Raw genomic sequence first — 25,692 nt, forward strand, 5'->3', positions numbered from 1 at the left:
GAGACACAGAATCGGAAGCAGGCTCCAGGCTCTGAGCCATCAGCCCAGAGCCTGACGCGGGGCTCGAAGTCACGGACCGCGAGATCGTGACCTGAGCCGAAGTCAGACGCTTAACCGACTGAGCCACCCAGGCGCCCCTCCAGTTTTTTGTAATGTGGCATAAAACACTACAGATCCCCCTTGCAAATAATTCTTGTTATGAAAAATACAAGGGCGATAACTGCTTTTCAAAGAAAATGTTAAAAAAATACATACAAATACCATAAAATAGTTGTCTGCATTAGGGACTTAGGCTTAGACCCGAGTGGAATCAAAATCATAGGCACTTCCTTTCTTCTTATGGAGCCAGCTTCTAGCTAGAGTGTAATATTCACATCGTTAAAACTCTATATACCAGGAGAGATACTCTTTATGTAATCAATAGAATTATTTTCCCTTTGTGAAATGCAAAAGCAATATGATTTTTGTAAACCTTGAAATAATTAATGTATTTACATTTATTTTTGGAGGAAATGCAGGAAGAAAAAAGTATTACTCTCAAATTACCACTAATAGATTAGGCGATGAAGACAGGTTTTCTGACACGATGCACAGCAACTAACAAAGACATCAGCAACCCAAATCACACCTGGAGGGCAAAAATATTTCTGTACATTCAAAATGTTACTGCTGTCTAATAAAATATTTACTTGATTTCATTTGATACTATCATGCTTATGTTATGTTTGCCTGCTTACGGCTCTTACTTCACAAAATAAAACTGCATGGCCAAGTTGATATCTCTAATTAATATCACATACAGTATACGTGTGTAATACGGGGTGTAGGTTGTATGAAGGTATAGTAACTAAACTCTTCTGTGAGACTGTTTCCAGGAAAGTGGTGGGTAATTCTGCTTAGATAGTACACTATTGCTGAATTAAAAAACAACAACAACAACCAAATTTCCACAAATTAATATTTCATCATTATGGATACAGGGATGTTTTTATTCAGAGAGAGAAAAGAATTTGCAAGTATAGAATCTGATGGTCTTAGATCCTTAAGTGAATTTGTACAATGATATCTAATTACTTTATGCTGTGGTCCTTATCAGTGGCATATTTTTAACATTGCGATTAGATTTTGAAAACTTTATTGCATGAAACATTTATCAATAAGAAATATATGATGGAATATAGGTACAGATTCTAAAGATAGAATTTAATTGCATCTATTAAAAGAACATTTCTTGCCATTTACAGAAATAGGAAGTAATTTTAATTTAGCATTGATTACAATTATTTTTAATTATCAGAAATTCTGAATCCTCAAAGGAATAGACATGATTATGAAAAGCACACAGATAAATTCACAAGACTGCGCACATCTGGCTGGGATATAAAGTACGTCACGAACTTGGATCTGCTGAAAAACAACATAACCCTACAGCTGAACAAATGTTTTGGTATACTGCTGATTTAATTAAATGTCATATTCTTGCTAGCAAGGGAATTTCAGTTCATTTTAATCAGCTAGGAATGGTACACAAATAGCTGAAAGTGTTGAGGTACAGTTTTAATTAAATGAAAGAAACTGAGTTCAAATCAAACGTTTTCTTATTTTCATGACAAACAAGCCACTTGAGGTAATTGGTTGAGAACACGATCTTTTTGTTCTAATGAAACAAATAGAAAGGAAAGGAAAAGATACAGGGAGAAAGAATTAATGAGCGTCCACTGTGTGCCAGGAAATCTGCAAAGTGGTTTACAAATACTATTTCATTTAAACATTAAATCAGCTTTTAATTCTATACAACCAAATTCTAATTCGGGGCCACCTGTCCTTGTTGGCCGGGTGTCTGTTCTGGGAACGAAAGGCACTGTAGTTTGGTGGCTCAGTCGGTGAAGCGTCCGACTTCAGCTCAGGTCATGGATCTTACCGTTGGTGAATCTGAGCCCCACATCGGGCCCTGTGCCGACAGCGTGATGCCTGCTTGGGATTCTCGTCTCCCTCTCTCTGTGCCCCTCTTCTGTGCTCTCTCTCTCTCTCTCTCTCTCTCAATCTCTCAATCAAAATAAATAAATAAACCTCAAAAAAAATTTTTAAAAAAGGCACCATAGTTCACCGTAGTTTGAATTTTGCTTGAACTCAATCTTGTTGACCACAAACTCCTACATTCCAATCTAGAGTCAATACAAAGACTTTTAGGATTATCTACAGCTTTGGATTATCCACACTCTTGCTGTTTATCCTTCACAAAAATAAATGTGAATGTTAACTACATTTTGATACTTAATGAAATAGATTTGGTCTTCATAATTTTCATTTGCATGACTGGATCTTGGTGACTGGGTTTTCATATGCAATAGCAGGACCCCTGCTATTGCCACGTGCATTTTATTCATTACTTCACATTTGTGTATGTGGACATAATGGATCCACATAAGGAGCTTCCCCAGAGAATCAAATGCAGTACACAGAAGGGTTAAGTTGAAATGAATATTGCAAAGCAAAAATACTTCTCCTCAGCATTTTAGTGGTGCTGCTGTCCCTTGTTTCTATATGTGACTATGCATGTACTGCTATCCATATTATTTTACTATGGCAGATTAGATTTTTCTACATGATATACTATTTCCCTGACTCCTCAACTCCTACCTCAATAGCATGATAAGGGTTGTATACTTTCCCTCCTCAATATGTTGGGCTTCCCCATGTGACTCGCTTTGGCCAATGGGATGTTAAGAGATGTAATAAGCACTTGGTTGGAAATGTGCTTGGGTAGTTGGGACTATCCTGCTTTTCCTCTGCTATGGCCACAGGAAGAGCTTTCTCTGGGTGGCTTCTGCTCCTTCAGACTGAATCCCGGAAGGAACTACGTGGAGGAGACCTGAGACTGCTCCCCCTGCCCCCCATTGCCATCATCATCATCATCATCATCATCATCATCATCATCATCTGTCACTTGTCTATCTCTCTTAGAATTGGAATTGAGAAGTAAGAGGCAATCACAGAGACACACTTTAACACATCTTTTTGAATTAAAGAGCTCCGTCTGATAGAAAGCTAATCTGATTTAGCCGACGGTTTAACAGTGAGGATTGCCTTTGCCAATCAGATTCTGTAGCAGACATTTTCCATGAAACAAATGAGGCAAATACGTAGCTCTAAGGTCTGAATGGAAACTTCACTTAAAGGTATATAAAATGAACAGCATGCCAGAAATTATATCCTTTCCAATGATTTAAGCTTATAATAAAGAATGTTAGGTGGCTTACTAAAAACTAAATGAGGATTATGGTTTCAAAATTCTTTAGGGATTATGTCACCACAAAACATGAAGGCATTGCTCTAGACCAACTTTTAATTTTTAATTTTAGAGAGAGAGAGCACGCAGGGGAGAGAGACAGAGAGAGAGAATCCCCAGCAGACTCCACACTCAGTGAAGAACTTGACATGGGGCTCGATCCCATGACCCCGGGATCATGACCTGAGCCAAAACCAAGAGCTGGACACTCAACTAACTGAGCCACCCAGGTACCCATAGACCAACTTTTAATACATAAATATCTAAGATACAGTTTGGAAATATTCTCTCTAAATACAGTCTCAAAACCACAATGTAATTCTAAAGTCAAAAAGAACTTTAGAGCTCATGTAGATCAATCACTCCATTTTCATAAAGAATCTGAGTCTTACAAAAGGTAAGTGGTTTGAGCAAGGTCAGAATTCCATTCCTTCTCTATCAGATCACATACACACAGACATGCAACAAATATCCCTCCTCCACTTCTTTCTGGACTCTGGGGGTGGCTGAGCCTCAAATGATGTGATTCTTGAGAGTTACCTATCTCGGCCTTGGCCTTGGGCAGCTTATTTTTCAGCAATCTGCTCTCTCCCTAGGGCCTCACTGCAGCGGCTTGGTCCAGCTCTAGCAGTCTGAGCTCAGTGAAGGGGATGTTTATTAATCCCTTCAACCTCCCTGAACTCAAAGATCTTATTAATTTACCCAAACATAATAGAGACAGAGATAATCCTTGGAGAATAGATCTCTTCTATCTGATTTCTACCGTCGAATTCACACTTTTGTTTTAAAAAGTATTTTTCCTCTTCCTCATCAGCTTTAATGCACGAGGAAGGAAAAGGTGGTATAATCACCAAGTCATGATAGGTTTTAACTCCTGTATATGTCTGATATCCACTCTACTCTTTAACCTTACTAATGCTATATTTGTTCAGGATGTCACCTCTCTTTTGGAAAACTGTAACAGCCTTCAGGCGGCTGATAGCCTCTTATCTATTCTCCATTTGGTTTCCTAAAATGAGAACTCTAAAAACTCAAATCTGTTATGATGTTCGTTGGCTTTAAAAGCCTTTAAAGGCTTCTTGCTGCCCACCTGATTTATCCAGGCTCCACCAGTGTGGCTTCCATCATTTGGTTCCTGTCCACCTCACTGGCCTTATCTCCCTCCAGGTCCTCTCTTTCCCTTTGTGCCTCAACAACAAGAGTCCATTTGTGGTTCAAACCTGTGCACTGGGCTAAGTTCTTCCTTCCTTGCTCTCCCCTCTGCCCAAAATGTTCCTCTTCTTACTGGATCTGCATAACCTCCTTCAAAGCTTCTCAAACTCCTCGCTGTAGTTCACACATAATTTGGCAAATCTCCACTACTGGCTTTACCCCTGGAAAGCTGTACTAAGAGTTTGTTTTAGAAAGAGGGTGTGTTTTGTTGATATTTATTTCCCCAGTGGAATCAAAATGGTTAATCCAAGAGCATTAGCTCTAGATATCTGGATTCTCTTAACTCCTTGGCGATGCTTTGAGATAGTGATTTCAAAACAAATGGACTCCTTTAAAGTAAAAGAAAACACAGTACTTTCAGTGGAATAATAATAATGTAATAATGACTAACAGGCATTATATCTTACTGAGTACATGACGATGATCCAAATATTTCACATGATTATAGCCTTGAATTCTTACAAAAATTCTACATCTACTATAGCCATTTTACAGATGAGAAACCTAAGGCTCAGAGAACTTAAATAACATGCCCAAGGTCACATAGCTGGACAGGGAGAGAAACTGATATTTAACCAGTGACACAGTCCAAGCTCTCAGCGCTCGATTTTACTGTCTACTCTTGCTGAAAATGAAAAATGTTACAGGGAGGTTTTTGAACACAGACCTCAATTGATTTTGTTATAAAAACACCATTATACTTTTGGTGTTGGAGTTTATGTTCAGAATAAGAACTCACGACTGGTCATATGCACTCACTCCCTGAGTGCTCACGTTTGGTCCCAAAGCTTCAAACACCCTCTATATTCCCATTACTCTAAATGTACATTTCCAGCCCAGATCTTTCTCCCAAACTCCTAACCCCATCTCTAGTGCTTTTCTTGACATTTCTTCTCTGCACATCAAAGAGACACGTCCACTGTAGCATTTCAAACAATGAACGTCTTCTGATGGCCCCCTCGCAAATCAGCCCTGCCCACATTCTCGCCCAACCCCATGAATGGCAACCCTGCCCGTCCGGTTGCTCAGGCCCAAAATCTCCGGGGGCCTTTGACTCCTTTATTTCTGTACAACCCACATCCAATCTGTCAGGAGGTCCTGATGGCTCTACCCTCAAATAGATCAAGAACGTAACTGCTTTTCGCCATCCGCACCACAGTCTCTCAACTGGATCACGACAACAGCCCCCCAGCTGGTCTCCCAGCTTCCACCCTAGCCACTGCAGTCTGTTCTCAACACAACAGCCTGAGGGAGGCTTTGAAAACAGGAATTAGACCCTGTGCCTCCTGCCCCAACTCATACAATGCCATCCTCTATCACCCAGAGCCAAACTTAAGGTCCTTCCAACGGCCTCCAAACATACCTCATCCGTTACATTTTTGACCTCCTCTTCTGCTTCTCTTCACGCTCACTCTGCTCCTGCCAAATTACCCTTCTTAACGTCTCTCCAACAACCCCAGTGGATTCCTGCCTTTGCTCTTAGCACTGGCTGTTCTCTCTCCCCAGAAATCCACACGACCAACTTTCTCACTGCCTTCAAGTCACCGACACAGCCTCAGTGAGGCTTTTCCGAGCCACCCGATTTCAAACTGCAACCCCACACCTCTCCCCACCTTCCCAATCCCTCTCCTGGCTCTTTCTTTTTTCTCCTAGCATTCATGACCCCTAGCGTTCATGCTGTCCAGTTTACTTATCTACTGGGGTCTTGTTTTGTTATCCGTCTTCCCTTGTCTAAATGTAAACTCCACCAGTATACAACGCGGCGGCCGCAATGTAACAAATGCTCAATAAGTCATTGCTGAACAAATGAGCTATTATCAGTGATTAATATTCAGTCTGAGTTCTCACTGGCATAGAAAAGCAAAGGGCTTTGTCAGGCTGGCATCTACGTTGACAGCTTAATAATAGGAGACGTGGTGTTAGCAGAGCATGGCTTAAATGCAGGTCCGCAGTAACACACGGCATAAGTATATGTCACAACGAATAAGCATATGGACTTTGGAGTCAGGGAGCCTGGCTTCACATACTGATTCTGCTGCCTATTTATTTGGGAAAGATACTTTACTCAAGCCTCTGTAAATGAGCAATTTAATGTTAATAATGCCTCTCTTATAGTGTTAATGTATACATTATTTATCAAAAATTTTTATAGTGCCAGCTACTGTTCTAACTGCTTTACAAATACTAACTCATTTAATCCTCACAGCAGCTATATGAGCAGGAACTAACATTACGCCCATTTCCCAGATGTGGAAACTGAGACACAGAAAGCTTGAGCAACTTCCTCAAGGGCACGCAGTTAAAGGTGAAGCTGGGATCTGAACCTGGCTATTTGACATCCAAGTCGAGCTCTGCTAGGCTGACACTCCTTATGGTGAGAATGAAGCGTATCCGTGCAGGTCAGGTTCCTTATAAAGCCGGACCTTTAGTAAGCTCTGGAAATGTGTTGGCTACTCTTGTTACATTACTATTATTTTTACTTGGTAAGAATGTGCTTTGAATCAATTTTCATGCTTCAGAAATTAACGTAACTATACAAGAATCAACACAGAACACATTACACATGCTTTTCCTAACCCTAGTCCCTCTGTGGAGAGCTTGGATCGAACTTAATGTGCAGACCTTACAAAGAGTGATATACACAGAGGACCTTAATGGAACACGAGTCCTGTATAATTTTATTGTTTTCTGAGCTCTTTTTGATTCTTCTGGAGTGGGCTATAGGTGTATCAATTTAAATAATTTCTAAATATCCAGAAACGGTGTTCTATCACCCCTGTAACGAGACAACGATGCCAAAAGGGAAAACATGGAGAACGAATTGTTTTAGGCAAAGGGGTGGCGTAGCTGTCCCGCCCCTGAATTGTGATTACTTACAGACTGGCGGCAGCTCATACTCGACTTCAAGAACCACTCTTTCCCCAACGTTCTTCAGCAAGCTGATGATCTCATCATGGCGGAACTTGGCCAGGTTGATCCCATTCACTGCTTTGATGTAGTCACCCACATCCAGCTGATCGCTTCTGCAAAATAGGCAAGGTGGCTTCAGTGGACCCGTCCTCTCCCCAGGCCTGCCCCGGTTTTCCACTTTCCCTTCCTGCAAGTGCACGTAAGCCCGGGAGGCCTGCCTGGCAGGAGCCCCTGCCTCCTAGGATACGGAGGGATACTTTGAAATATCCCTCTATTGGATCTGCTACGGTCTCTCATTTTTTTCCCTAACCCTTTCCCTCTTTTGTTTTTAAAGAGCACATGAAATAAAATAAAGAGGTTTTGGGTTTTTTGTTTTGTTGTTGTGGTGCTGTTTTTTTTTTTTTGGTTGCTCTGTCCATAAAGAGTTTGGTTCTCTAGAAACAGATGATCCAGATCTTGGCATGCCCAGACTTTTTCTTTCCTTTCATTCTCTCTCATTTTTGCTGCCTGCCTCCTGGACATTTCCTAGCTCTCAGTATCTGCACTGGGAGTTTGTTGAGGGCTAAGGAGAGGGCCCGCTTGTTCTGCTATTGAATGCTTACAGCAGGGCTGATAAAAAAGAACAAATTACAATGAAAGCATTGGGTTTCAGTACCATTCTCGCCTCTCTTCAACACCATAGAAGAACTATGGCTACTTTGGGGGTTTAGGCAGACTTTACTTCTAAGGCAAGAGCAAGCAATGAGACCAAAGACAGTACTTAAAATTCGCGTCACGGATAAGGACCTTCAGTAATACCTTCTCCCCAAACAGAAACATGTATGCATTTATTTTACCTAAGTCCGGCCTGAATCATTCCTCTTTCGCAAGCTTTCCTCATCTGTGCCAGCCTGCGGTCCATGCTGTCCTTCCTCCCTCGGGTTCACTAACTCACTGGGCAACGTAACCACCCAACGCTCTGTGATGATGCTCACGTTGTGGCAATGCTGTTATTGTTCCCAAACTTTTCATGTTGTTCATACCCATCTTCTCTAGTAAATTATCAGCCCCCTTAGGGCAGAGTTCTTATCTTTAATTATTTTCCTTTACTACTTATAAAATGGTAGTGCCTTAAACAATGACTAATTTGGTCATTGATAATATAACCAGCACAGCGTTACTTTTTTTTTTAATTTCTCCAAATTTTATTTGAATTCCAGTTAGTTAGCAGACAGTGCAACACTGGTTTCAGGAGTAGAATTCAGTGATTCATCACTTACATACAACGCCCAGTGCTCATCACAAGCGCCCTCCTTAATGCCCATCCCCCATCTAGCCCATCCCCCAGACACCTCCCTCCATCAACCCTCAGTTTGTTCTCTACCATTAAGGGACTCGTGTGGTTTGTTTCTCTCTCTTCTCTCCCCCCCCCCCGCCCCTTCCCATATGTTCATCTGTTTTCTTTCTTAAGGTCCACATATGAATGAAATCATATGGTATTTGTCTTTCTCTGACTAACTTATTTTGCTCAGCATAATGCACTCTCACTCCATCCACATCATTGCAATCGGAAAGATTTCCTTCTTTTTGATGGCCGAGTAATACTCCATTGCATTGTGATATATACCACATCTTCTTTATCCATTCATCCATCGGTGGACATGTGGGCAGTCTCCACAGTTGACAATGCCAACAATACTTTAAAAAATTTTTTTAACGTTTATTTATTTTTGAGACAGAGAGAGACAGAGCATGAACGGGGGAGGGTCAGAGAGAGAGGGAGACACAGAATCTGAAACAGGCTCCAGGCTCTGAGCTGTCAGCACAGAGCCCGATGCGGGCTCGAACTCACGGACCGCGAGATCATGACCTGAGCCGACCTCAGCCGCTTAACCGACTGGACCACCCAGGCGCCCCAACAATACTTTTAATTATAGCATCAGTACGACTGAAGATCTTTGCCCTATTTACCCGTGCTACAGGGCCTACCTATGAAAAAGTTCTGGAGACATATGAGACCCTAGCATCGGAGATTGGCCATGACCGTTATAAAATAAAGGAAGCTGTCGGTGTGGAAAGAAATCTCTTCCCTCGTGAAAAAAGGAGATGACGGTGCCTGTGTTGACATCAGCCTATTTCATAAACAGTACCTCAGATTATGAAGCAGTCAATTGGCTTAAGCTTATAAATTGTACAGATGGGTTGATCACCAAAAGTAATCACTATTTTTGATGATCCTTTGTAAGGTTAAGAAGGCCCAAACTATTTTTGCGATTACGTGGGCAAGACTATTGGTGTCCGGGACTTAAGATACATTAACCTCACTTTTAACGAAACCTGACCATTGCATCTGAAGTAAATTTTGAATCTGTCTATAAGGCAAGCCCGCCTGGACCCAGCACGCAGGACATTCTGCCTTTGGCAAGAGCGAGTGCAGTCTGCAGCCCATCGCACGAGGACAGAACGACACCTCCCCATCTATGCTTCCTATCCTTTTGGAAACCTCATCTTTGTCTTGATGAAAAGGGAAATGTCACAAGTAGAAAAGCAGAGAAGATGGGAGACAAGCAAAATCGCCACTTAGAAACTCAGAGCTGGGTTTCCCTACTCCTGTAGGCTTACCACATCCCTGCACGGGCGCTCCCTGCATACGCATGATACGGGCCATCTGTTCCATTTACATGATCGGAGTGCATCAGTCCCACTACAGCCCGTCTGCTGTCCAGCGGCATAGTTGGGGACTGGAGCCACAAAGTCGTTTTAAAATTAAAGTCTTATGAGGGCCAGGCGGCTCCCCGGTGACTTGGCACGGGCCAGAAAAGCTTCTACAAACACGCCCGGGTGTGCTTCTGCCCGGCAGATGGCAGCTGTCATTTATTTATTAGTGACCGTTTCTGATGGAGCTTCGGTTTTTGGATTAGTCACACCCTGTGTTCCCTTTCCCACGTTTCCCCGAGAGGGAGTTACCTGGCAGCAATTCCCCCTTGCCGCAGGTTAGACACGCGTGGCTTGCCATCCTTGTCAATTCCGCCCGATACCGTCAGCCCGAGGGTAGTGCCTTCCTTCTTCATCAGCTCAACCACGGTGGAGCCCTTGAATTCCTCTGTTAAGAGAAAAGCATTTGCCTTATTAAAGAGAGAAGTGCGAGGCGCAGTTGCGCATGGTGAAGGGACTCCTTCCCATAAACTCTTTCCACTTTCTCTTGGACGAGAAAAGGTCTGTGGTCTCTTTTCCCTTGCAGTTTGCAGCGTGTCTCGTAAAGACGTGCGTGCAGATAAAGTCGACGCAGATATCCCGTTATAGGTTATTAAAATGGGTACCAGTGGGGTAATCCACTCAAGGTTCACAACAAAGAGTCTGACATGGGTTAGATACAAACAATGATATTTGCCCTTTGTTTTCTGCCATCCTCAAGGGACTTTCTCTGGTTTCTCTCCTTGTAACTCCAAAGGGAACAATAGAGAGTTGTAACATAAGGGCCCAGAACAGAGTTTCAAATAATAATACAACAAAAAATAATCTACTTATTTATTTATTGAAGTTTATTTATTTGGAGAGAGAGAGCATGCGAGTGGGGTAGGAGCAGAGAGAGGGGGGAGAGAGACAGTCCCAAGCAGGCTCCACACCGTCAGCACAGAGCCCGATGCCCGGCTTGATATCACAAACCGTGAGACCATGACCTGAGCCGAAACCATGAGTCGGACGCTTAATCAACTGAGCCACCCAAGGGCTTCCAAAATAATTTTAAATAGTAACACATATCATGCAGCAGCAGACCTCAAGTTCCTGGTACATTTCAGCTGAATAAGCCGATGGGCACAAGAGAAGAGAGCTTTCTACAGATTCAACAAAAAATATTACTGACTCCATCATTTTCTATCTTTCAGAAAACAAAGTACAATGACTTCACGTAACAACTCACATCACTTCTTACCAAAATGTGTCACAATATGGTAAGGTGGTGTTGGTCCTCAGAAACTCCAGATAACTGCCATAAATCCCTCATCTCACAGATCTTATCCAGACAAAGTCTATACACCAAGAGGGAACCCAAGTCTTCTGATTTTAGGCACAACAGAAAGTGAGAAACCTTTAAGAATACCCTTTCTTTCAGAAGTAAAAATGAGTCGAGTCAACATTTACCTATCCAGACGTCAATTCTGATCAGCACTGTTTTCAAATTCTCTGTTATATTATTCCCCCTCTGCATACACACTTTCTGGGTAGGGACGGGAAACTCAAGCTTTCTAATTCCTCCCGACTCACATTATGAATTTTGGGAGTTATCAACTTCTAGGACATCAAAGAGTCTCATATTAAAATGCAAGAATGGGGGCGCCTGGGTGGCTCAGTCGGTTAAGCGTCCGACTTCGGCTCAGGTCATGATCTCACAGTCCGTGAGTTCGAGCCCCACGTCGGGCTCTGTGCTGACGGCTCAGAGCCTGGAGCCTGCTTCAGATTCTGTGTCTCCCTCTCTTTCTCTGCCCCTCCCCTGTTCATAATCTGTCTCTCTCTGTCTCAAAAATAAATAAAAACATTAAAAAAAATTTTAAAAAAATGCAAGAATGGACTTTCTTCTTCGAAGTTAAGAAACCAAAAAGGTTATCGGCCTACCTCTTCCCCTTCCTTAATTACACATAACAGAGTTAATTATCATTTCAAAAATCTATATGAATGCTTATCATAAAAGTTCTTAAATTGTTGCTGCTGGTATACTATTCCACTAGCTGATGAAAAAAATCAAATCATGTTAATAAAAGGAATGATCATTCATCGGATCTTGGACGGAGAACAGAGTACTCCAGGAAGGAATGCGAGGGGGGCAGGACACTGATTTCCTCAGCAATGTACTGAGTACCATTCCAGGCAAGGCTTTCAAGATTCCCAGGTCCTGTGACCTTAGCACACAAATACACCCTTTTTCATGACAGACTCATGACCCTGCATACATGAGCTGTTATTGCTTTTTAAAGTAAAAGCCAAGGAAGAGTGTGAATGCTCTCAGTTTCATTCATTACATTTCGTATGAGAGACCAAATAATGATTGAAATTCAATAATCAAAATTCTTGTCATGTGCGTAAAAGCACAGGGCCTTTTACATCACTTAACAGACGCATTTGAAACAAAATTCCATCATTGGGTGCATTTAACCTGTGCCCTTTTAAAACAGAATAAAACAACCCCTTCTATATCCCATAAAAACATACATAGGCCCAACTGGTATTTAAAGAGGTCAACCTAACAACTGCTATAAGTCCTTCTTGGCAGAAGGGTAGGTATAAATTATTTTAAAAATCAGGTTAAGTAATTAAAGTAATGAGAACTACATAACAGATGAGGACTGTTCACATTACAGAGACATAACGTGCTTAACGATTCTGCCCAACAAAAGAAGTCTTCGCATTTTGTCTAAATATGTACGTTGATCATTTGAGCATTTGGTTATAGGTTATAGGTCTGTACGTGAAGAATTAGAAGCATAGTTCTTTAAGGGCCCATCTCAAGGTCAAATCTCAAAGGTCAATCAGAAATGTGCAAAGAATCAATGATGAAACAGTAATACCAGGCAAGGTAGAAATAAATCTTAACTAATAAAATTTTCATTTCTACTCAGGTTTTCAAGAACATGCTTCCTGCATAAAATGGGCTACCAGTGCACAGGTGCAGCTTTATGGGATGTGCACAATGTAGTTTTCTCCAGAAGGAACCGAGGTCCTTACCAGACTTCTGGCTGAATCCTGAAAATCTAGAAAAACCTTAACTCCTGTTTTTTTTTTTTTTAAGTTTATTTCTTTATTGGGGGGGGGGCGGGGAGCAGGGGAGGGGCAGAGTGAGAGGGAGAGAGTGAGAATCCCAAGCAAATTCTGCACTGTCAGCGTGGGGTTCGATGCAGGGCTTGAACTCACAAACCAGGAGATCACGGCCTGAGGTGAAACCAAGACTCTGACGCTTAACCAACAGAGCCACCCAGGCAGCCCATAGAAAAAGCTTAATTCCTTTAATTTAATCTGTGTTAAAATATAAACCCATCTGGGTTTCCTTGTGAACTGGTCAATTCCCCTCTAATGAAAACAATTTTTTTTAATGTTTATTTATTTTTTGAGAGAGAGAGAGAGACAGAGCACGATTGGGGGAGGGGCAGAGAGAGAGGGAGACACAGAATCCGAAGCAGGTTCCAGGCTCTGAGCCATCAGCACAGAGCCTGATATGTGGCTCAAACCCACGAACCATGAGATCATGACCTGAGCCAAAGTCAGACGTTTAACCAACTGAGCCACCCAGGCGCCACAATTACCCTTTAATTTTAAAATGTTTCAAATCTTTCCCCAAGAGCCAGTTTTAATAACATGAAAGAAAGAAAATACTGATGTACCAGTTAATTGAGTAATCTGTACATTCATTGATTCAAGTATTTACTGAGTACCTACGAAGAGCCAGACGATGAAACTCAAAAGACGAGAAAAGTTAGAGATGCTTACAGCCTAGTCACAGAGGCAAAGGAGTCACAGACCAGCATGCCAGAGTGTGGTTTGGGCTACGGGGGCCATAGAAGAGAAGGTCCTGGCTGCAATAGAGAGCGAAGGCTCAGTGTTCCAAATGCAACATCTATTTCACAATTTTGTCTCCTGTCTAATCTGTCTGTATTTATCGATCAGGATCAGCTGAGCAGAACAGACTAAGGAGGAATCTAAATTAGGCAAAACTCAGGAGTAAAGACAGAATATTGTTGCAAGAAAATGCGCTGAATCACAAGAATGTTAACTGCCAAGTAGGTATCTCTAGACCCTCAAGGATTGACGAAATCTTTTACTGGTGTTTTGAAGGGAACAGGAGAAAAGAAGCAGTCAGAAGAGGGAGGAACATGCTTCTGGAATTTACTTTCTGCTAACCTGCACCCTGCATTAGATGAATCAATCATTTTATGTATCTTTTGGTGTTTAATGTTTGCATAATGACGTAATAGTAAAGAGAAATGATGAACGATGCATTCATTTGCATGAGTTCACGTATTTATCAAAGATTACTTAACAACACTCTGCAGTGAGACACTGGAACTCGGACAAGTCAATACATCGTGACAATTTCTTCATGATTTAAACTGCAAACATCCCTCCCCGAATTAAGAAGAATGTAGCGAAGACAGTAGTATCCCCAAGTTAGTAAGCAGCACAGGGAATAGATGATGCCCAGCTGGCAAGGAGTGAGATGGTTCTGGACTTGGCATCTTCCTTAATCACCAGATTTAGTGATCTTAGCAAAGAAATTGCAGGTTTACTTCTGTAGGAGTACTCACTCAACATAACCAACGAGAATCACACTGCCAGTGTAGGATTTAGTTGTTTGCAGTTTTTCCTTGGATTTATAATTCAATACTGTTAATTGCTAAACTCCAGAAAGTTTTAAGAAAAGTAACAATGATGCCTGGTGAAAACAAGAGAATTTTGAGAAGTTCTTGCAAATAAGAAAATTGGTTACAAAATTAATATGCCGAAAACCATATCCTTTGTATAAACAAATAGCCAGTTAGAAGTTATCACAGAGGGAAAAAAAAACCCATTGACAATAACCAAAAAAAATAAAACATGAAAAAAATTTAATGAAAAACCTACAAGATGTATGTGAAGAAAACTTCAAAAACACTTCTGAGGAACATAGGATCAGAAAAAATGTAAAAGCATCCCACTCATTCATTCAATAAAAAAACCTGAGTGTTTACTATATGCCAGGCATTGTTCTAGGCTTTGGAGACTGAGCAAAACTGAAAAAAAGTTTGGAAACCAAACAAAGCAGAGAAAATCCTTGCCATCTAGGAACTAATACTCCAGTGGGTAGCATAATCTAACATCAAAAATATGTCAATTCTCCCTAAATTAATCTATGAGGTTCACAATATCAATAAAAATGCCAATAAGATTTTTTGGACAAAAGATCTATTTAATACTATTGCAAAAATGGAACATGCATCCTTGTAAAGGTTCTGTGAAAAATTATGGTCCCAAAGTAGACCTGTTTAATGTTGCTATGAAAGAATATAGAGAGCCCGCCCATGATGCCAACCTGAATGAGTTAATGGAGTTGTGACTGGATGTTACATTACTAACTGTATCTCCCCAGATGACCCAGAAGCGTGAGCCTGGAGTGCGAAGTCTGACAAAGCCTCCGTCTCTGCCTCCCAGGCATTGGTCAGAGTCTGGATCTGCTTGGCTATACCAAAAGGAAGAGAAGAGAAGAGAAGAGAAGAGGAGAGGAGAGGAGAGGAGAGGAGAGGAGAGGAGAGGAGAGGAGAGGAGAGGAGAGGAGAGGAGAAGGGAAGGGAAGGGAAGGGAAGGGAAGGGAAGGGAAGGGAAGGGAAGGGAAGGGAAGGGAGGGAAGGGAAGGGAAGGGAAGGGAAGGGAATGGAAGGGAAGGGAAGGGAAGGGAAGAAGGAGGGGAGGGGAGGGGAGGGGAGAGAGAAAGGAAGACAAAGAAAAAAGAAAAGAAGTAGCACAGACATATGGCATTCAGAACCCATCATTAGGCTGTCTTAGAGTTTTGTAATACTGGTTTGCATGAAATAAAGGTATGGCATAAGAATCTTATTTTGTTCTGTAAAACTCTTGGTGCCGGGACATTTTTGCTTCATTGCTTGTTTAAAAAAAGAAAAATAGGCTTAGACCAGAAAAAGAGAGTCAACTCTAATTGTTGGCAAGTCCCTAAATTTTAGGGGCTAAATGAACAGGGAATCACAAAGTGCACAATTTCAACAGTTGCTGAAAGTGGGGGAACAAAAAATGATGATGACAACAAAGAGTGACAAGGGCTATGACAAAAGTAAATAAAGGTGCAACCTGGGAGGACCCCTCATCAGGCTGAGCAAGTAGTGCTCTGAAGAATTCTTCTCCCTGGAAGAATTATCCCTGAGCCATTCTGAAGACAGCCTCAGTTCAGCGAATGGAGGAGGGAAGGTGTTAGAGGCACAGGAACGGTTAATGGTAGGTGATTACACGGGTTCTGGGGAGAGGAGATCCATCAATTCAATTTGCACTTTGTCAATTCTGGCTGCGTGGTAGAATCAGTTGGGGAGCTTTTCAAATAGCAATGCCTGGGATCAACCGAGAACAAATCATCAGAATACCCCCTGATGGGAATGTTTTAAATTAAACTTTTAATTTTGAGGTAACCGTAGACTCTCACGCAGGTTTAAGAAATACTATAGAGAGATCCCTTGGACCCTTTGTCTGGTTCTCCCCTGTGGTAACATCATGCAAAACTGTAATACAATATCACAAGCAGTTTATTGACATTGATGCAGTCAAGATACAGTATCACAAGTTCCCTCATATTATCTGGATAGCCATACCCACTGTTCTCCTCCCTGGACACCTTCCTTAACCCCTGGCAACCCCTGACCTATTTTCTATGCTTATAACTTTGTCATTTAAAGAATGCTAAGTAAATTTAATTCCACAGTATGAACACTCTGTGGTTGACTTTCTACATTCAGTATAATTTTCCATACCGTAACAATAGTTGGTTCCTTTTTATTGCCAAGTAGGAGTCCATGGCATAGATATACCACAGTCTGTTTAACCATTTAACTCTTGAAAGATGTGTTGGTTGCTGCTAGTGTAGTGCTATTGTGAATAAAGCTGCTATAAACATTCAGGCACAGGTTTTTGTGTGGACACAATTATTCATTTCTCTGGAATAAATGTCCAGAGAATGTCCAGTAAAATTGCTGGGTCATATGCTAGTTTTACATTTATTTTCTAAAAAATGGCTAAGTCGTTTTCCAAGGTAGCCATACCATTTTATATTTCCGACAGCAGTGTATGAAATATCAGTTTTTCTACATCCTGTCCAGTACTTGATGTTGTGACTGTTTTTTTATTTTAGCTATGCAGATAGGTGTATCAGTAATATCTAATTGTGGTTTTTATTTTTGCATAATTTGAGTCCTTTCCCTAGTGGGAAATGTTGAACATTTTTGTGTGTGTGTGTCCTTATTTTCCATCTGCATATTTGCTTTGGTGAAATGTCTCTTTATGTCTTTTGCCCATTTTCTAATTAGATCGTTCACTTTTTTACTGTTGAGTTTTGAGAGTTGCTTATATATTCGAGATACTAACCCCTTGTTGATTATGAGATTTGCAAATATTTTCTCCCAGTCTTACACTTTCTTTTCATCCTTGTAATAAGGTCTTCTGCAGAACAAACATTTTTTAATTTTGATGAAGTCCAATCAGTCATTTTTCCTTTTACAGGTCATGCTGTTAGTGAGTCTAAGAACTCTTGGCTGAGCCCTAGATCCTGAACATTTTCTCCTATACTTCTTCTACAGTTTCTAAAAGTTCTATAATATTATGGTTTACATTTAAGTCTCTGAGCCATTTTGAATTAAATTTTGCATAAAGTGTGAGACTTAGTCAAAGATTCATATATTTTTTGAGGGCAAAGGGCTATAGATGACCAATTGCTTCGGTAACCATTTGTTGAACAAGCTATCTTTACTCCACTGAATTGCTTTTGCATCTTTCCAAAAATAAGTCAATTCCTGGATTCTTTATGTTGTTCCACTGATGTATGTATTCCTCCACAGATACCACACAGACTTTATTACTGTAACTATATAATAAGTCTTGAAATTGGGTAGGCTGATTCCTCCTACTTTATTGTTCTAGCTAGTCTAGTTCCTTTGCCTTTCCATATAAACTTTGGAATACTCTTATCTTTATCTACAAAATTTTTCCTGGTATTTTGAAAGGACTTGTATTTAAGCCAGTATGTCAATTTGGAAAGAATAAACATCTTTACTATGTTGAGTCTTCTAATCCATGAGCATGTTATGTCTCTCCAATTAGGCAGACCTTCCTTGATTTAATTCATCAGCATTTTGTAGTTTTCAGCATACAAGTCCTATACATGTTTTGTTGGTTTTACACCTAATTATTTCATTGTTGGGGGGAAAACTGCAAATGATATTGCTATTAATTTTGATGTACATCTGTTCATTTCTAGTATATAAATATGTAATTGACTTTTGTATATTTATCTTGTATCTTGTAGTCTTGCTGAACTCACTTAACAGTTCAAGGAGTTTTTGTGGTTGTTGTTTTGTTTTTGTTTTTGTGGATTCCTTAGGGTTTTCTATGTAGCCCATCATGTCATCTGCAAAAAAGGACAATTTTATTTGTTTCCAAACTGTATACCTTTTATTTTCCTTTCCTACCTAAAGCATGAGGTAGCACTTTCAGCACAAGGGTGAATAGGAGTAGTGAGAGTGGATATCCTTCCTTCTTCCCTATCTTAGGGGAACGACATTAAATATTTCATCATTAAGCATTATGTTAGCTGTGGGTTTTCGTAGATACTCTTTGTCAAGTTGAGGAAGTGTCCCTCTATTCCTATTTTTCTGAGGGTTTTTATCATGATAAGTAGGAATTTTGTCAATTTTTTTTGCACTGATTAATTGATCATGTGATTTTTCTTCTTTAATGTGATAATGCACTGGATTGCACTGATTTTCTAATATTAAACCAATCTTGCAACCCTGAAATAAATCTCACTTGCTAATTATATACAATTCATTTTATGTATTGATGGATTCTATTACTAATATTTTGGCAAGGATTTATTTTGCATCTATATTCATGAGAGATATAGTGTGTAATTTTATTTCTGTACTATCTTTGGTTTTGGTATCAGGATAATAATGCTAGCTTAATAACACGAATTGGAACACATTTCTTTCTTTCCTATTTTATGGAAGAGTTTATGTGGAATTGATGTTTATTTTTTTAAACATTTGGTATAATTTTCCAAGGAAGCCATTTAAATCTGAACATTTTTCTTTTTGGACGTTTTAAATTACAAACTAAATTTCCTTAATAGTTACGGGACTATTTAAATTAACTACGTTGTATTGTGATGAGTTGTGGTCATTTGTGCTTTTCAAGGAATTGGTCCATTTCAATTGGATGCAAATCCTTGCAGGTGGGGAACTGGACATAGGCATTTTTTTTTTAAAGCTCCCAGGTGATTCTAACATGTATTCGAGATTAAGAGACACTGATTTAGGGTTCGGTGCATGAGGAAAATTGGTAGAAAACAGACTGGGAAGCAAACAAAGGAAGTGTTCAGATTTACGTTCTAGGAAAGGTAAGCCTGTTATTTACTGTGAAGCAGTAGACTTGGAAATGATGGCATGAAGCACCGGGGAAAAAGTCACTAGATTTGAGTCAAGGAGAACCACTAGAAGCCACCTCAGTGATACATTAATTAAGTTAGGCTTTGCTGTGTCAACAAAGTGAAAAATGAGTAATTGCTCGACCACAACAGAGACTCATATGCCAGTCTAAGGTGGGTGTTCCTGATCCTTAGTCAGCTCCTCTCCACGTGATGGTTCAGGGATCTCCGCTCTTTTCAATTTTATGACTCTGTCATCTTCTAGGGCTCTGGTTTCCAAACTGCGCACTAAGGTGCCTCAAGGTTCCCTAGTGAACTCACAGGAGCACCACGGACTATTGTAAATTTCTGAGGAGCATAGAGCCATACTTGACATCTTTCAGACACAACGCTATGTACCAGCTGCCAGCAGTGTTGCTCAACATTCGCTCATATTATATCGCTTTTGTTGATGTCCTATCTTTCCAAAGTTAGGTTTTGGGTTTTAGAAAAAGGGAGTTCCACGTGAAAATCAATGTGGAACAGGAAATGAGGCTGCCACTCTTTAATTTGATTTGGAAGTTTGAGAAGCTGTGCGATGCCCAGTAACCACACACGTACCACTACTAAGTATTCTGGTTCTTCCAGTTTATACGTATTGTTTTTCAAATGTCTATTAAGTGGTTAGGATGCAATATGTACTATACCATTTGGACGTCACTACCTAATAAATGGAACTATTGGTATTTCATTTCACCTAGAGCCGCTATGAAAAAATTACCGAGGCACTAAGGGCTGTCAACGGAGAAAGTTTAGAAACTCTTGCCCTAGGACTCCACCTTGTCTTCATTCACTCGGTTGAAGGGGCAAAAGGGCTTTCTTAAAAGCCAAAATGGCCTACTTCTGTTCATAGTCCAGTGGCAAGAACTTGTTTCATGTCCACACCTAAGTATCAGGGAGGCTAAGAATTGGAGTGTAGACAGATGCCAAAACAACAAAGGTGGGGTGGGTTTTTAGAAACAGGTAGAAAACACCTGAGAGACTGAAATCCATCCGTAGCTGTATGGATGGCACGGGCTCCAGATATATTGAGGAAGAACTGCCCTGAGTGGGAGACAAATCAGTGTGTGGGGAGCAAGGATCTGTGAGGAACAAGAGGACCTCAAGGATTCCAACTTTTTTGGTGCGATATTGATGTCTGTCCGTAAGAAGGGGAATCTGGAAAATGAGACAAAGTTTGTGTTGTTGTGCCTCATTGGAGAGGGGGTAGTCACATGATATAATGCCACAGAGAGAGAAGTAAAATGTGATTTAAATATCAGGGAAACACCTAGTGTTAGTATAGTTTTCATCATACCTTAAGCAAAGCGGGTAGTCTGTAAGACCCCCCACCCTATGGCTGTAACATAAAAATAGAAAGGGCATTTTAAAAGCAACCACCATAGGCACATCCAGCAAGATAAGCATTGGCAAACCCCTTTACTTCTTGCAGTTCTATTAGCTACGTTGAATTTTAAAAAGAGATCATAAACAGTGAAATGGAAATACTATTGATGAAAACTCTATGCAACGAGTCATAAATTTCCAAATGCTAATGACAGAGATAGTGTTTTTCCTCCTCTGTATGTCCAGTGCTTAGAATGGTGCCTGGCACATTAGTACGTACTTCCTGGTAAGTGCTGAATGAATGAATAAATGAATGAATGAATGAATCCCCCAATCCCAACAGAGGGATGATGACCCGGCAATGAGCACTGGCTTGTAGCAAACAGAATTATTGCTGGATAGTGCAGAAGCAAAATGAGAAAGGAGCAGAATTCGAACAGGAGTAGACAGGGTTATTTCCCTAAGCTTGCATGGTTGATCATCATCATCATCATCATTATTTATTTATTTATTTATTTATTTATTTAACCATTTCTTTAATAAGGTGGATTGAGGCCCACACCATAATACCACAGCTATATCTATGTATTGCTTCTGAAGAGGATATTATTGCTCACACTACAGTTTTATCTATATATTACTTTTAGTGGTGCCACTTGGAAGTTTATCCCCCTCAGGAAATAAGCAGATGCTTTTTCCAATACTCATTTCAAGTTTCCTCCTAACAACCCCTGGTTCAGCAAAGCTGCTGGGATCAAAGCTGGGTTTCTGTGATGAATGGCTGCATTTTCAGTCTCGGTTCCTGCCACCCAGACTTGCAGAGAAAGGTCTTCTGGCACTTTCCACCTCTGTGTGGTGACATGAAGGATGTACCAGAATTTCTTTCATCCCCTGGGAATCTGAGCATAAGTTAGATTAGTGACAGGGATGTACGGCACATAAATATTACCCAGCACAAATATTCAGGTGAAACAAAATTATGATTGGTATTTATCTTACACAGTGATGGGGACAGCTGGATTAATATCTGTATGTTTCTTAGAGCACCTCAAGAGAAAGAGAATATATAAATATGTAGTACCGAATATAAAAATCTGAGCCCCCTGAAATTATGTGATGAATAGATCAGGATTTAAAAATAGAGCTGAGATGTGGATTCTGGTGTAACTGATTCAGATGCCACATGTCTCCTAAAGCATCAAGAAAAAAATATCCTTGATTTTAAAATATGGCAGAACTAGAATTCTTTCAGTTCCCCACTTCTTCAAAATCAATGGTTTGTCAAAATGTGTTATTAAGTTTCCCAGTGTTGCAACTTATTAACAAATTATTGAATTTTTCTCAGTCTTAGCTTCCTTATCTCTAAAATAGGGGTAATAAGAGTACCTACCCTTAGGGTGGTGTGAAAATTGGGATAAAATTCTTATAAAGAATTTATGGTATTACTTTATTATAGAAACTGGCACAAATATAGTATGTCACACATGATCTAATATACATTATATTAATAATAATTATTATATTTAATACAGTACCTGCCACATATTTAGTGTTTAATACATACGTTAGTCATAGTATTACTATTATTGTTGTTGTTATCAGTAGGATATAAAAAAATTCCAGGTATGCAGATTACCAACCTTCTACTGTATTTTGATTGTTATGAATAGAAGACAAGATACTTAGCAGTGGTATTTAACCATTTGTTAAGTCATATATTCCTTTGAGAATCTAATGAAATCCATGGGCCTCCTCCCCAGAAAAGTTTTGCTTAGGGCACCTGAGTGGCTCAGTCAGTTGAAAGTCCAACTTTGGCTCAGGTCATGATCTCACGGTTTGAGAGTTCAAGCCCCACATCAGGCTTGCTGCTGTCAGCCTACCAGCGAAAAGCCTGCTTCAAATCCTCTGTCCCTGTCTCTCTCTGCCCCTCCGTGCCTCAAAAATGAATAAACACTAAAAAAAAAAAAAAGAAAAAAATTGGTATACAATTTTAGAGGAATTCATGGGCACATCACTCTGGACCACATTCCTGTACTCAAGAGACCATGAGGATCTTAAGTTGCATCATATTTGAGCCATAGGAAAATCACAGAATATCTGCTAGCCTGATATTTCACAATCTGTGCACATATCAGGGAGGGGTCATGAAATAGCACATAATGCCCAAACCTATCATTCATATGTTCCTTTGTGGTCATTTAATAATTGAAATGAAACCATATGCAAAATACCAAAAACAGGAAGTGACTCACCTCAGTGAAACTTCCTCTCTTCCTGAGCAGGCTGGCCTATGTGGTAGACATTTATATCTGAGAATCCATAAGGACCAGCAAGAGGGACTGTGCAGAAGATGTGGTAAATGCCCTTGTCTTAAGAGCTCCTGGCAGTTTTTCTTTGGGAAAAACTCTCCATCTGTGACTTTTTACTTGTAGGCGGTTGTCATCACATTTTCAAAGTTGTCGACACAGTGGAAAACTGGATTCTACAAGTTAAACGACTGGCGCAGCTAATTTTGAAATTACCTTGATTTTCACTGGTTTCCTAGAGAAGTTAACTGCATTCTTGTAGCTACTCGTGGGCCACTTTGGTTCAAAAATATTTTTGAGCATCCACTATTGCCAGACTGTGCTGGCATTTCAACGACCAATAATCACCGCCTTCACCTTTCTGCAGCTCACATTCTACATGTCTAAGGGGTGAATGTCTACACTAATTATTTCAATTAAGTGTTTTTGGTCCACAGAATGGCCTGGGAGCCAGAGCAATAACAGTTCAACGTGTGCTCCTAGGAAAGCTTCCTGCAGGTTACAGATGTGTAGTTGGAGGTTGAAGTTCATCCTGCAGGTGATTTTCTTGTGATCTTACTATCATTTCCATCTTATAGTTGGAGATATAGAGGTACCAAAAATTGCTTAGCAGATTAATAAGGTATGGCTGGGTTTTTGCATGTCTTTCTAGACGTCCTTTTGACCAGTGTTTTATGTTGCATAGCTGTTTAGATATAAAAAGCCAGAGCTACTGTGTAGGATTGGCTTAGAGTGACCAGTTGGCCTGGTCTGGGAGTCTAGCTGAACAAAAGGTATGAGAGATAGGTCTTGTCTAGCTGAGGGGTGACAAGAAAGAAGCATTCTGGGAAGGAAGGACATCTGAGACACACAGATGTCAGGTGAGGCTGCACAGGCAGCTAGCGAGAGCTAGTCATAAATGGGTTAGGTAGCTTAGTCAATGCTCAGGATGGGGATGCTAAACGCTGCTTAGGCACTGTAGCTGCTTCAAAGACAACTGGGGTCTCATTCAGTGTGAAAAGGAAATGGACGGATGATAAAACTTCGACAAGAAATTAGACTTCTCAAATAATCAGGGCAAAGTGGGACTTAGAGCTACGCTTGCGTGGCCTCCTCCTTCCATGGATACCTCCGTACCCACGAGTCCAGCACGAGCTAGACAACCTGACTGCATAGCGAAATTAAAATACGAAAATATTTCTGACACCTTCTAAGATTATCCATCCTTTTAAAGCAGCTAATACTTTTCAAAATGTTCTCATATCCACGATCTCATTTAACCTTTGGTACAACTCTGTGAAGAGGATAGGATTTTATAGATCTTATAGACTAGGAAATGGAAATTTGAAAATTAGTTTGTTATGCAGAACTTTGTATCTGTTTTCGGTACATGACAATTGCCTCCTCATATAACTGAATGCTAGAAATGCTCAGACTCATCATAAAGTAATTGATAAACGATGGATACAAGAAGGTAATGAAATACTGCTGAGAAAAGGGCTGAAAAATAAGGCCATCCTGAGGCAGACACCAAGCCACCAGAATAACAGCAGGGCAGTGAATCAGTCCCTCTCATTTTGTTACAGATGTCGTAGGCACTTATTTGGCTTTCTTTGGTTTTATAAGACTTGATCCATTTCAAATAAAGGACCAGACGGAAAACTAATAGTGCACTCACTGCAGATAACCAAGAAGCAAGGCATCAAGGGAGCCCCGTAGACTCTCCATGGAGAAGCTAGGAAGCAGGGCTGCAGTGAATTTGAGTTTTACTGGAACCCTCTTGAGACCTCACTGCAATTCAGAACACAAGGAGGCTGTGCTGCCCACATCAAGGACAGCTCCCACATCCTACCTTTGGCTTCCTCCACTCTGACAAGGACAACAGACTGCTTTCCTAGCCCCCCTCCTGGTCCAACTCTTTCTTCTGCCCCACGTGGGAAACAACTATATTCTTGTCCCAAGGGAACAGGCTTCCCGTTAGGGTGAGCAGCAGGGAATGAACAGACAAACCAGAGTCATTACTGTTTCTTCTCTGTTCAGTCCTTTATACTAGTACCTCAATCACCGTAGGGAACACAACCTCACCCAACTGCCTTGTAGCTTCACTCCGAATATGAAATGTTTTAGTCCTGTCTATCCCTCCCACTCTCCCTCCCTCCATCCTTCCATTGCATATTTATTGACAATTTGCTAAATGCTAGGCACCTTGCCTTCTAGCAATAAACAAGACTGACTTGGTCCCTGCCCTCAAAGAATTTATATTCTAGTAAGAAATTCAGACCCTACACAACGAAAAATCATAACCAGTATGACTAGGAATAATTAGCAAGACAAAGGGGAAGGGTTCTCGTCCGGGGCTAATTAGGAAGCAACTGCTTGAAACATATCTGCAGTTGGTTCCTTGAGTTCCCATGGTTGCATGGTTGTGTAAAATTTGAAAAGGATAGTTTTGGATTCTTTTCCTTGCAGTTGTCTCCCCTCGAACT

General features: G+C 40.6%; 1 protein-coding gene across 9 annotated transcripts in view; it reads right to left on the reverse strand.

Annotated features, from left to right (window-relative positions):
- Positions 1 to 25,692, reverse strand: part of GRIP1 (glutamate receptor interacting protein 1) — a 670,689-nt gene that overhangs the window by 141,062 nt on the left and 503,935 nt on the right. For all 9 annotated transcript variants that reach the window (XM_027071309.2, XM_027071305.2, XM_027071306.2 and 6 more), the window contains 2 exons: positions 10,358 to 10,493; positions 7,379 to 7,524 (listed from right to left, as the gene is read on the reverse strand). In XM_027071309.2, coding sequence (XP_026927110.1) covers positions 7,379 to 7,524; positions 10,358 to 10,493 — 282 coding nt within the window. The remainder of the gene's footprint in view (positions 1 to 7,378; positions 7,525 to 10,357; positions 10,494 to 25,692) is intronic.

This window comes from Acinonyx jubatus, chromosome B4 (genome assembly GCF_027475565.1).
Source record: "Acinonyx jubatus isolate Ajub_Pintada_27869175 chromosome B4, VMU_Ajub_asm_v1.0, whole genome shotgun sequence".
Lineage (NCBI taxonomy): Eukaryota > Metazoa > Chordata > Mammalia > Carnivora > Felidae > Acinonyx > Acinonyx jubatus.